General features: G+C 39.9%; 1 protein-coding gene across 3 annotated transcripts in view; it reads right to left on the bottom strand.

The window, feature by feature from the left end:
• Positions 1-2,483: 2,483 nt before the first annotated feature.
• Positions 2,484-13,860, bottom strand: part of clcn2c (chloride channel 2c) — an 870,815-nt gene continuing 859,438 nt past the window's right edge. For all 3 annotated transcript variants that reach the window (XM_072474258.1, XM_072474257.1, XM_072474259.1), the window contains 2 exons: positions 12,252-12,338; positions 2,484-9,984 (listed from right to left, as the gene is read on the bottom strand). In XM_072474258.1, coding sequence (XP_072330359.1) covers positions 9,790-9,984; positions 12,252-12,338 — 282 coding nt within the window. In that variant the 3' untranslated portion in view covers positions 2,484-9,789. The remainder of the gene's footprint in view (positions 9,985-12,251; positions 12,339-13,860) is intronic.

Raw genomic sequence — 13,860 nt, forward strand, 5'->3', positions numbered from 1 at the left:
GGAAGTTAGATGTGGGACTGTTGGGGGACCGAGGCTTCTGTGACAAAATTGAAAAAGTAATCGAGAAATATGTAGGTTTTAACTGTGGTGTTGAAGGCAGTTGTATGGGAGTGCATGTGAAACTGGACCCGGGCCCTCGGGAGGCCATATTCGGGGTGTCGGACCAGCCGGGGTTGGAAACGGGTGCTGAGGCAGATGTTGTAGCCTTCGCCGCGTTGATTGCCCGAAGGCGGATCCTGTTCGGGTGGAGATCAACCTCTCCACCCTGTGCCCTGGCGTGGCGAGGGGACCTGCTGGAATTCTTGATGCTTGAAAAGGTCAAATTTGAACTGAGGGGAAGTATGGAGGGGTTCTACAATTCATGGGCGTTATTCATTATGCACTTTCGAGAATTGGATTACATCGAACATTAGGGGAAGGGGAACTGTTTGTGTTACTGATGACTGTGGGTGATTCCTGATTCCTTTTTGTTATTTGTTTATGTTAACATGCGGGCTAATGTTTGGGGGTTTGGTGGGAGGATGGGATTGTTGTTATTGATATGGGGATTGACATTGCATTCGTTACTGATTATGGTTTATTGTTGGTGGGTGCAAATTTGGGAGGAAATGTGCAAAAGGTGGAGAATAAAAATATTTTAAAAAAAAGTTTCATTTTTATTTCCTGAATGTGGAGCCGTGAGAAGATGGGGGTTCATCCTCCAACTCCATATTGAAACCACTAGTTGTTCCCATCAATGCCTGGCCCCATCTCCATTGTTTCCACCCATCCCCATTAGATTGACTTGAGTTTGCATTTATTTTCCTCACATGATTGATAACTGCAGTTCAAAGAAACCGGCTGACTAATTGGTCCTGCTGTTGTCTTCATTAGGGCTGGCACTATGCAATTTCTAAGTGTTGTTAAAAATTTCAATAAATTGACACTCAGAATTATTTATCCAGATTGATTGATTGATTTCACATCAAACTGAAGCTTTTTTCAAAAAAACTCTCTCATCCCTGGGTTAAATATTTGCATCTTCATCCCCTCAGTCACTGAAGCACAGCATTTACCAATTGACCAGTGGCCAGGAAAAAGGCTGCTCCATGATACATCAGCACATTATTGAGGAAAAGTGTCCAGAGTGGGATTCCCTGTGGAAAAGAATCTTTTCGAAATCAGATTAATGACATTAAGAGATTTATAGCTGAGCTCTTTTTACAATAATACCAAGCAGAATCTTTTGAAATTAGTCAGAGACCAACAAAAAGAAAACCGTTCTTTCATGAGAAATGTTTGAAGTTCTTGTGAGCTCGAACTTTCATAGAAAATTGTGAACTCGCTTTTCTCGCTGCCAGTATGTCTACCTGTAATTGTTTCTTGTTATTTGCCAACAGCGGAATAAGTAAAAAGTATTCCTGCAATTGTAAACGAGGAAGAAAAGCAGTCAATCATGTAGCACTTTTACTTAGTGCAACAGAATGTTGATCGTTAAAAATTCCACGCCTGATTTTAAAACCACAATGGGCTGGATTCTCCTGCGCCGCCCGCTGCAGAATTGCCACAGGCAGGACGCAGACCATGTAAAGGTTCATTGGCATCGGGCGGGAATTTCTGGTTGCTGGGCGGGCACGGCTGGAGAATCCCTCCCAATATTTATATTGCATGCACCTAATGACATAAATAGCTTGACTTGTAAATCCATCTTAAAATGTATAAATTCATAACACGAGATACCTTAATGATTAATTATTGGTGGATTGATTAACTATTTATTTATGTTCATTATAATCTATTGGGAGAACGTCAGCAGAATTCCTGTTCCTACTGGCTAAATACTAAACTTTATGTAAAAATATTAATCAGATTTTTTAAAAAAGAAAACCGTGTTGGAAAAGTTACTCTGCAGCTCTACAAGGTGCTTCCCCAGTGGCTGCAGATTGCAAAATGCTTTGCTGTTGAGATTATATCGAGGAGATGTTGTATGGCTTTGGAGGATAACCTTTAGCAGCTCTGGACCTTGGGGTTGCGGCTGCTGACAGCAGCATCTCAGCCTGAACTGATGCTGTCTGGATGGTTGTGCTCATAGACACCATTAATGGCTCCAGTGAAGTATGACGGGGAGCAGGCATGCTGTCATAAGATGCCAGCACAGCTAAGGCTCTTTTGGAGAACAGAATTGAGGTGCAAAATGGATAGTCCCAAAACCAAGAAAGCAGCTGCATGGTCTTCAATGTGGGCTGCAACAAGAGCTGTTTGAGCTTCAATTGCAGCACAGACCCATAATTGATACTAAATATTTTTATATATGTTATCATGTCCTTTACTTTCAACAGTGACTGTGTCACTAATTATGTAAAGCTAACGATGCATTGCACAGAGGAATTTCACTTCTATGTACTGTAGCAACAATACTCCTCAATCTTACACTGTTGTTACAACATTAATTGACCATGATCAAAGAGATTCAATATTCCTAAGAAAGAAATCTACAAAAGCAGTACATATCGGTTAAAATTTATTATTTCTTGTAGTTTCAGGATAAACAAATTATTTTTAAATAACACTGACATTTGTTAAACTCTTGAGCTCACTAATATACAGAAATCATTTTACTGAGCATTCTGGAACAGATCAGAAAAAAAAAAATCAATACATTGATAGCATAAAAAATATTAAAGACTGAAATTTGATCAATTACAACTGGCATTTTAAACGAACAACTATCCTTGATACAAAAGTTGAAGTTAATTGAATTAATTCCATATATCAAACTGTTAGGCAAAACTTGCCATACAAAAGAATTATTGCACAAGTAGTGATTCTGAGGCTAATATTATCAGTATGGAGTTGCCATGTAAATTTATATAATTGAGGAAAGCTGCATAGGACCTGAATAAACACAGCATCCATTTTAGAGCACTGATCCATATTATGTAGAAAAGATATGTACAAACTAAATTACAGCAACATTAAAATATGATCAGATTGTTACATTTTAGCCAAATTATTACAGGTGTTGAGAAGTCATATTATTTTAGTGTTAAGATTTCATTAAAATACTTCAAAATACTCCACACAAACTTTTCTTTAATTAAAAAAAAGGTTGTCTTCATTTCAGAATCACATTTTTGTTCCGCGGTTACATAGAACAACCGAAACATTTTCTACGTATGCTACTGCACCGGTTATTTTACACCAACCATGGAAGGGTAGTAGCAAATGGTCAAATAATACACAACATTTGATTTTGAATTCTTGCACAAACCCGACAAGGTGGAAATCTCATCACAGTATTCATCAGAAATTTCTTATATAGATCATTATAGTTTGCAGGCTTGGAGTTGCTTTCTGGAACATAGCCACTGGTACAAAGAGACATTATTTAAGTTCGAAAATATTTGCAACACTCAATACCCATTCAATATTTACTTATATTTAGCAATCTTAGCAGTGTTTGCAAAACTGCAAACTTTTATATCTCTTGTGGATAAGTCTCCAGAATATCACTGCAACTCTCTTGTAAATCATATGTTCAATTTATTACAATGCTCATCTGTTCTGAATTTAAATTACACTTAACAGATATTACAGGAGGAATTCTTTAAGAAAGTTGCAGAAAATAACCATGTATCTATGTTATATTGGATCTCATTTAATTATGGAAAGGACCTGTGTAATCATACAAAATAGAGTTGAAAAACTAAATTCTATGAGAAATAAACTAAAATAAATGACACTGTAGAAGTTGAATTTTGTAATTTGAGATCATTAAAAGAAACCATAAGACAACCACAATCACAGGTGGGACAATCAGAAACACACCATGGCTGGAAGCCCATCCAAGTAATCTTCTGTACTCCAGCCTTGATTTTAGCACCACTCTCAAAATGCTGAACATTTTCCTTTGCAATCAATGATACTTTTGAGAAAGGTGCAAATGAAATGTTTGCTACAGAATAATCTGCAATTGCAGAGTTCAACTCAAATCAAAAAGATGAATCTGGAGAAATGAGCAATTGTTAAGGACTTGAGTTGAGGTCAACAATATGAGTAGCTGATTTATCAAAGGTATCTGAACAAATGGGCTCTCGAGAGCCAGTGGTCAAAACAAATTCAAGTTTTAATTCCAGAATGCATGTTCATACAATTTAAGAGAAGTATGAAACAAAATAAAACCAGCAAAATCAAACCAGAAGTAGGACCAAGGTTCCCAGGGATAAAATCTGCCCATTGTGGTTACAGTGTCTGTTTCCATGTGCATTAGAGTGGCAGATCTGTACCAGGGAACCAGCAATTAAAATGAGGCTGGCGGTGCAACAGATAGGAAGCTTACTTCACACTATTAATCCTGACTTGTAAACCTCCCTAATTGCCCAACAGTAAGCATGCTTCCTATTGGGTCACTGTTGAATTGGTACAGTAGTTAGCTATCAGTGGCTAAAGGACGTAGACGTAAGTGAATAGTGAGTAAGAAAGCAGCGAAGCAGGAACATAGGCCTTATTTCTTATTTTAAAGAAAGAAGAGAAGTGAAGCAAACCAAAAATACCCCATACGAGTTTGGTTCAGTTTTCTCCGTTGGAATGATGGTTACCTACTAATTAAAACTGAGCATTCAAACTGTTCTCAGCAGTCAAATGGATTTGGCAAATATCCAATGAAAAACTAATCAATTCAGAGAAATCACGGATAAGCCAAGCGCATGAAGATTCTGCTTGTGGGCTTCTTTCTAATGGCATTGATATACAAGATAAAAATCCAGGCGGGACAGCAAAAAGGTAATAACTTGCTGAATAACAGGAGAAACACAAAATACTCATAACTGGTTAAGCTCTGTGCAGATAATCATTACAATGAACACAAAATAATAGCCACGGAAAAGGCAGCAGAAAGCAAAATCTTTCAGGACACATTACTGGCATTGAATTAATAAAAATAAGAAAATATATAAATGACATGCAATGTTTTAAATCAAATGTTTGTAGTCAATGTATTCATGGTGTGTCTCGAGATTATATCTAGGTAGATTTTAATGACATACCATTATTTCATTTCAATTTAATTAAAATTTCTATTTATCACATGTAAAATTTCAGAACAACATGTCATATATCTGATGATTATGTAACTAATTTGTATTTAATTTACCTAATATGATAATTAATGCAAATCTATTTTTAGGTTATGAATAATTAACTCCAATCCGAAGGATCCCTATTATCACTTTGTAAGTAACAATTCCAGGTCTAAATTATTTCAGGATTATCTCTGATGTGCCATGTTTTTGTGGCAATAATCTATCACAGACATTTAAACTAAGAAAATCTTCATTCTGGAAAAAAAACTAACACAAATTTGAATACTTGAACAGTCTTTAGTCAGAATTGTATTGGGGAGAAAATAAACAGTAATTGAATTAAGAGACTTTAAGTGCAGCGAGGGTACTCCGTATTCAGCCAAGAGTAAAAATCAAGAGACAAACATATCACTGTAGAGAGGAACAGAGACAGGAAGAACAGAAACTTATTTGAAGAATTATAGCACGAGATTCGTAGTATTGTCATTGGTCCACATTGTACACTGCAAAAATATAAGGTGCATTTTTAATCAACAGCAGTAAATGCCTCTCATGTCTGAATTGCATAACTGAGAAACATCCATAGAATCTCTTATTAAAAATATGAAGTTTGCATTAATTATAAGTTTAGGTTGCTCATTTATAAGAACAAACTATTCCAGAACAAATTCTAATTTGTGTTATGATGTTATAAAAAAGAATAGCAAGAGGTAGAAAAATAGAGGACATTCTCAATCAAACTTGAAAACAAAATTCTCAAAGAATTACCACAAATGTATAGGATATGAGAAATAGCAATATAATATATCTTGTCTGCTATATAAAGGTAGTGTTTGGTTAGATTGCTAATTCAATCTGTCTTTTTGCAGCATTGTCTGAAAAACCGCACAAATATTCAGTACTTTCAGAGGAGCCCTATAGTAATAATTGTAAAACAGCTGCAGAACTAACATGCTGATTGCTATGGTTGTTCCTTTCACTCATTAAACCCATGAAGGGTCTCTTTAAAATGTGCTAAGGACACCCAGTGAAAGTTAATCATTCTTTACACACAACAATTTGATAAAACCCACCAATGGCAAGAAGTCACCTTTAACACCCTAATTTAACCATCAGAATGCACAGGAAACATTGTTATAGTAACCTTTTAAATTGAGGACATTTAACAATTTTATTGCTCACACCTCCACCCTGTGAATCTGTGCTGGGAGACATACCCCACTGAATTTACCCCAAATGTCTCAACATCTCAACCTTAACGTTTTTGGAATAAAGGCACTATTTGCTCAACTTTAATTCAGTTCATTTGTGAAGCTGAACTCTGCTGTTGACCTAGGAATTGTCTCATCCATGCACTCATTGCATCCAAAAGTTTATAAAAGTCTGTTTCGGTCAACAATAAAGAAGATTATTTACCAGTATAACAATAATTTTAATCCCACATGGACTGATTTTTATCTTTTTCGTTTGTACAATCAGTGCTATCAGTTGTCTTACTGCTTCCATGCATTATTTAACTTGTAAATAAATAAGATTTAGCTTGAACAGAATGGCCCAGGCTTTGCAGTTATTGGCAAAGTAACAGCACTGAACTCGAAGAAAAGTGTTCATAAAACTTTGTGGCATGAATTTTCTCTTTCTTAATGTCAGACAAATCTAACCAAGTCCAGGGGAAGGGGGGGGGGGGGGGGGGGCGGGCAACAACGGTGCTATCATCAAGCAGGGTAAGAAGTTAATCACATTGAAGTATTCACACAGACAGAAAACTAGAAAGTAAAGTGCACTGAATTTTTCACTTCTTTATGATTTTCCAAATAGGGAAATAAATGATTGAGACAAACATATGAGATTGAGGTCAAAGATGAAATGTCATAAACTTAAAAAGAAAATTAAAAACTAAATTATCATAATTGAGAATTTGACATTGAGCAAATATAAGATTATTTTTTTCTGGAACAGTGAAGCCATGATGCAGTAATTATAACTTATTATGCTATTAAAAATACAGCTTTACCGAATTCAACAGGGCGTAGCTTTTTCAAGGGTATCTATCGATAGATTAAAAGAGTAAGATTTTGTTGGTTCAGTGATTTCTATCTCTTTACAGTCTTGGGGGACTTTGACAGCATAACCCTGGAATCACTGACTGCAACTTCTCAATGTCCACATTTAATTGCTCATGAGCAGACTCCAGGGGCGAAATTCTCCCCCAACGGCGGGATGTCCGCCGACTGGCGCCAAAGCCGGCGCCAATCAGACGGGCATCGCGCCGGCCCAAAGGTGCGGAAGGCTCCACATCTTTGGGGGCCGAGCCCCAACATTGAGGGGCTAGGCCGACGCCAGAGGGATTTCCGCCCCGCCAGCTGGCGGAAATGGCGTTTGTTTCCCCGCCAGCTGGCGCGGAAATGCGGCGCATGCACGGGAGCGTCAGCGGCCGCTGTCAGTTTCCCGCGCATGCGCAGTGGGGAGAGTCTCTTCCGCCTCCGCCATGGTGGAGGCCGTGGCGGAGGCGGAAGGGAAAGAGTGCCCCCACGGCACAGGCCCGCCCGCGGATCGGTGGGCCCCGATCGCGGGCCAGGCCACCGTGGGGGCACCCCCCGGGGTCAGATCGCCCCGCGCCCCCCCTCAGGACCCCGGAGCCCGCCCACGCCGCCTGGTCCCGCCGGTAAATTCCAGGTTTGATTTACGTCGGCGGGACAGGCAATTCCTGGGCGGGACTTCGGCCCATCCGGGCCGGAGAATCCAGCGGGGGGGTCCCGCCAACGGGTGTGGCCCGATTCCCGCCCCCGCCCAATCTCCGGGAGCGGAGACTTCGGCGGGGGCGGGGGCGGGATTCACGGCGGCCATCGGCCATTCTCCAACCCGGCGGGGGGTCGGAGAATGACGCCCCTGATGTTGCTGTCGGTGTCAGATGAGCAATGACGGTGAATGCTGAAAATTTTGCCTTCAATACTACCGTAAAGTCTGGACCAGTTGTGTGATAGTATGATATCTATAGCCTCAGGCAGATCAACCGCTGGTATATAATCAGGGGCAATTGTCACAGCAAGTAAAAGGATGCAGGTTTCTATTTCTATGAGACTTGATCTGCTTATGGAAGTGGGCCTTGTCTTCTGCTCTGAGCAGGTGCAAAATGTGCTGGACGAAAGCCAATTGAAAAAGCATTGAACGTGAGTGACAGTGGACTAATATTCAAATCAAAAATTGTTATCCAAAGCAGGATCTCACATGAAAAGTTAACACATGATAAATTACATCAGAAGCTGGACTTGAGCTGATTCCAGTTATACTAAGTATCCCCTATAGTTTATTTATATGTTGCGAGTGTTTATCAACTGAGCTGGATAAACCAATCCAAGGAGGCTGATGGGAGCAGGTAATGAAAATGGCCTTTGAATAATTCCATGTTCACTCTAACCTTGCAATAAGCTTAAATTTCAACATTTTTTTGTATGTTATACTTAATTATTCCAAAGGCACTAAAACGTAAAGATATAAAAAAATGCTGAGCAATGAATGTGAATATATTTCTGCATCAGAAATACTGAACTACAGAAAAGACACAATACACCACATTAAAACTGGCCCATTACCAATAATAGCTCTCATACTGGATGCACCCATCACCAAACCAGCAATAGAACTCCAACATACATTTGCCAAATTACATTTGCATTGCTTAGAGATTGCATGGATTTTAAACAAAATGAATGTTTTACTATTAAGGGCTTAAAATATGTTAGCTTGATCCAATAGCCAATGACTCTTCCCCTGGATACACAACACATTATGAGGTATTAAGATTTAAACAGACCTGCTGCAATCGCTGTGGAACTGCGTTCCTTGAAATTCAGAGCAGAAATTACAATGGGAATGTTTTGGCATGGGCCAAAAAAAGACCATATATAAAACTGAAAAATAATGATCTTCATTACATTATTAGACAGAGGTAGATAACCGTGGACAAAATACAACATTTTCTTGCACATTAGCTGAGTGCATTCAAATAATATTGTGGACTGGCTGCTGTGCGGTTTCTATGCGAAAAAGAAAACTGCACAATAATACAGCTCATCCTATGGGCCTATTTTACTGGTCGAACAATAGGGCATAAGAATTGGCCTCGTAAATCATTTCAGCAACACAGCACATTCCCAGCTATCACTTCACCCATCCAGTTTAAATGCTGAACTCCAATTTCAAAGTAAATTTCCGAGTGCTTCTTCCACCCCTACCTCCACCCCCCCCCCCCCCCCCCCCCTCAACCCCCTCCCCTCATGATACAAGCTGGGTTCGTAAACACTGACCACAAACCTAGTTTTGATATCATTAGGCCAATAATTGCTGAGAAATAAGTCTCCATATTAATTCCTAGTGGAAGTGAAATCATTTTGTCAACTGCTGCGTTTCCAAACTCAAAAACCCAGCACACTTATTTTCAGAGTTTAACTTATCAATTCACAAATGAGCTTTCATACTAGTTTGAACAAATGATATTTGCCAACATGAGCTGACCAGAAAAAGAACTCTAGAAGCCTGTCAACAAAATGTACAATCAGTGCTTTAAATTTCAACTTGAAATTACTCTATTGGTGAGAAGTGCATCACACCATTCCCAACACTTCTGACAATAGCTGAAAGAAAGATTTCATTTTCTCATCCAAAAGCAAGTGCATTAAATGTGAATAGTGCAGTTATACTGAGGCAATTTGTTCCCTGCAAGGCTTGTTCAGTGTGATTTGTCATCTGTGTCTGATGGGTTGGATTCACGGGGAAGTGTAAGGCTCTCCCTTCTGTCCCACAGCTTATGGATCTCTGTGGTGTCTGATTCACTGCTACTGTTGCCACTTTCCCTGAAACTAGCCAACGGTGGCCGCATCTTTACTCCTTTTGACGTAACCGACCCCTCAATGGCTTTTCTCAGCTGAAAAGATTTGAAGCAAAGAAAGAATTGAAAGATTTCTTACAAAACAATCAGCTATATACAAGCCAGGATCACTTAATTAACATGGGCACATATACATTTTTACTAAATAGATAAGAACAATAAAAATTAAGACTAACTAGGGACAACAGTTATTTGTAAGTTACAAAGGCTTTCAGTCTTTTGAATAATATTCTATTCTACCACCACCCACTTGTTAACATTACATTTGTAATTGCAAGCTCTTGATGCAGTCCTTTTTATGGTGAACACATTGTGGGTTCAGTGTGCAGTTTACCAATGCATTCTCCCAATGGTACCAGGTTCAATGCATTTGGAAAATTAAATCTTATGCCAATTTGATTAGCATAAGAAATAATCTCGAGCATTGCCGCATGCATTAAATGATCTAGTGTTTAGTACATTTGTTTCTCAACATAATTTTTCATATGCAATGTCTCAAGTGCAAGTGGCATTTGTGTTTTATATAGGGGCATTTTAGACTTCCCATGCAAAAGCAATGCCAAAAGTAAGTTTTGTTGTTATTGATAATATTAATTCATAATTCTTCAGGGACGACTTTCTGCAATTAAGTTTACATCACGAAAAGTGGTCATTTATTAGAACACAAGTTCAAAATGACCCTTCAAATGTACCAACAGTAACAAAAAATATTTTGACTCTTCTCCATGGATATTACATTGGCAACCTTAGGAATTGCACTGGAGATTAGAGAATCTCTTTCTCTTTGACTGACGAGGATGAGGAGAGGAGAGTTAAAAAATTTGGATCCTTGAGAAACCAATGTTGAAGCTTGAGGCTGATTGCAATAAAGTCACATTGCTTGACACCCTATATTGGCTGGACTGCAAAAGAGTGTCCCTTCAACTGTATAATGAGATATGTTTATTTTTATTTTTCTGAAGGGTCAATATAACAAATAAAATAGTATAAACTGGACCTAATTTTAAACTCTCAAAGAAACCTGAAATGGTGCACCTTGGGTCACTTAACATTAAAAATTCAGCTTAGCACCTGTTCCAACTTATGATGCACTAATAACATCAAACAACAAAGTTACTGTGAAAAGCCCCTTGTCGCCACATTCCCGTACCAGCCTCCCCGAACAGGCGCCGGAATGTGGCGACTAGGGGCTTTTCACAGTAACTTCATTTGAAGCCTACTTGTGACAATAAGCGATTTTCATTTTCATTTCATTTCAAACTTCAGTCTTTTCCATTCATGTATTTAAGGTGAGTCAATCAGATGACACTTTCTCCCAGGGTGGGTTTGGGGAGACAGTGGTGTAGTGGTACTGTCACTGGGCTAGCAATTCAGAGGCCTAGGCTGATTGCTCTCGGACATGAATTGTCATGAAAACCCATCTGGTTCACTGATATCCTTTAGGGAAGGAAATCTGCCATCCTTACCTGGTCTGGCCTACATGTGACTCCAGATCCACAGCAATGTGATTGACCCTTTTAAAAAAAGTGTAGAGTACCCAATTCATTTTTTCCAATTAAGGGGTAATTTAGCATGGCCAATCCACCTATCCTGCACATCTTTAGGTTGTGGGGGCGAAACCCACACAAACACGGGGAGATTGTGCAAACTCCACATGGACAGTGATCCAGTGCCGGGATCGAACCTGGGGCCTTGGCGCCATGAGGTAGCAGTGCCAACCCACTGAACCACTGTGCTGACCCCTTGTGGTTGACCCTTAACTGCTCTCAAGGGCAATTAGGGATGGGCAATAAATTCTGTCTTTGCCAGCGATGTTTACCACCCATGAACAAATAAAAAGATGGCTGGGAAATGTCTCGGCTGTGTGCTCCTGACCCAGGAATGAAAACTCAGGCTATTGGTTTCTTTCCCCATCCCTCCTTGGTGATGGCAGGAGAGAGTTACCATTGTGGAATGCAAGTCCCTGAGTTGCATCAATGGATTAATTCATTAATTTTCAATTTGCTAAGGAAGGCTGAAGTAAAGTCCATTTCGAAGGTGGGCTAATCTCCATTCTGTTCTACAAGATAACCTTGCTTGGTTGACTCATGCTTTTGATTTTGCTTCCTGCATTTCCCGTTCCTGCCCTCCAGTCAACACCTCTTGCAACAGAGCAGCGAGATCATGAAATGTGGGGGAATCAAGAGAGCAACTCTACATCTTGCATTCTCTGAATGTGAATAAAGTTTAAACAGATATCCAGTCTGCACTCTTTACCTCAGTCAATGAACTTCATCCTGTCAATAAAATGTAGGATATCTCACCTCTATAAGAGCTACCACTCCTATTAACTTTCCAATGCTGGTGACGTAAGCGTGGTTAAGTCCCAAGAGAGAGAACATGGTGTGAGTCTGGAAAGACACAGGAATCTTTGATTAGATTTAGATGGCTGATTGCAATTCAACATAGTGGTTCATACACCTAGTTAAAGAAAAATAAACTCTTTAATACATCTTCATAACAGTTTTGCAACATTTAAATCATAATGCTAATGTTAAATTGTTTTCATAGTGAAGTGTGAACCAATATTAATTTTTCAATGTGTTATTCAGGTTGTCAGCAATGGTCAGCCGAAAGATTTTTGCTGACGTTATTTTGGGAGTAAAATCATGGAAAAAATTTATTTCACAAGGAAATAAAGTATCTTTGTCAGTCAGCATTTCTGAAGAATAAGGCAGACTCTGATGTTTTGGATGTGCAATCTTTATTAGAATTAATATTATTAATATTCTCATTAATCTTTAATTCTGTGAAGAGAAACATCATACTCTGTCTTTATAAATATTGCCTGATCAGCTCTCGATTCCCAGAAAGTTCTGCTTTCATTTAAAGTTCTAGTATTTGCAGTTTTAACTCCTTATAAAAGAGACATTGGGCTGCATTTTGCAGGCTGCTTACAGATGGAAAAGCAGGTGGGTGGACATGTAAATGAGGGCACTGTACCATCAGTGGTGTGGCCACTGGCCGCCTGCCCCAACCACGGTTTTACGAGCTGGAGAGGAGGCATTAGGTGGGTCACCTACCTGTGGCCCAATTGAGGCCCTTACATGCGCAGTTCATGCCCAAATAAGGGCCTTACCTCACTGCCATTCTGACTTAAAATGCGGCGGGCGAGGCCGGTGTTCAACGTGCAGCCCAACATGTTTAAGCCTGTGGGCTGCTGGCCTGTTAAGGCAGGGTGGGGGTGCCTCTTGCTGGAGCCCTGGTGTCACTTGGCGACCCCTCCCCACTGTTTTATCTCATCATACCCACCATTCTGACTGCCCTAAACAACATGCCCCCCTCTGCCCCACACACCTCACTAGCTGGGGCCTGTCAGCCTAACCCCCACAAGTTCCTGAACATATTTGAGCGTCCAAGTCCACAACGGAATTTTAAAAATTCTTTCATGGGATGAGGGCATCGCTTTCTAGGCCAGCCTTTTTTATAGCCCAACCCTAATTGCCCTTGGGCAGATCTTAAACCACTGCAGTCCTTGTGGTGTAGGTACACCTATAGTGCTATTAGGGATGGAGTTCCAGGATTTTGATCCAGTGACAGTGGAGGAACGCTGATATATTTCCAAGTCAGTCTTGGTGAGTTGTGGCAGAGCATCTTGTTGATGGTACACATGTCTGCTACTGTGCACTGCTGGTGGAGGGAGTGGATGTTGAAGGTGGTGTATGGGGTGTCAATCAAATGGGATGTTTTGTCCTGGATGATGTCAAGCTTCTTGAGCGTTGTTGGAGCAGCACTCATCCAGGCAAGTGGAAAGCATTCCATTACATTCCTGACTTGTGCCTTTTGGGAATCAGACGGTGACTACCACCTCCTTGGCCCACTTCTAGTACTGGCTGCTTGTGACGCAGATTTGCAGAGCCTCTGCCTTCTGAT

The sequence above is a fragment of the Scyliorhinus torazame genome, chromosome 14 (genome assembly GCF_047496885.1).
Source record: "Scyliorhinus torazame isolate Kashiwa2021f chromosome 14, sScyTor2.1, whole genome shotgun sequence".
Taxonomy (NCBI): Eukaryota; Metazoa; Chordata; class Chondrichthyes; order Carcharhiniformes; family Scyliorhinidae; genus Scyliorhinus; species Scyliorhinus torazame.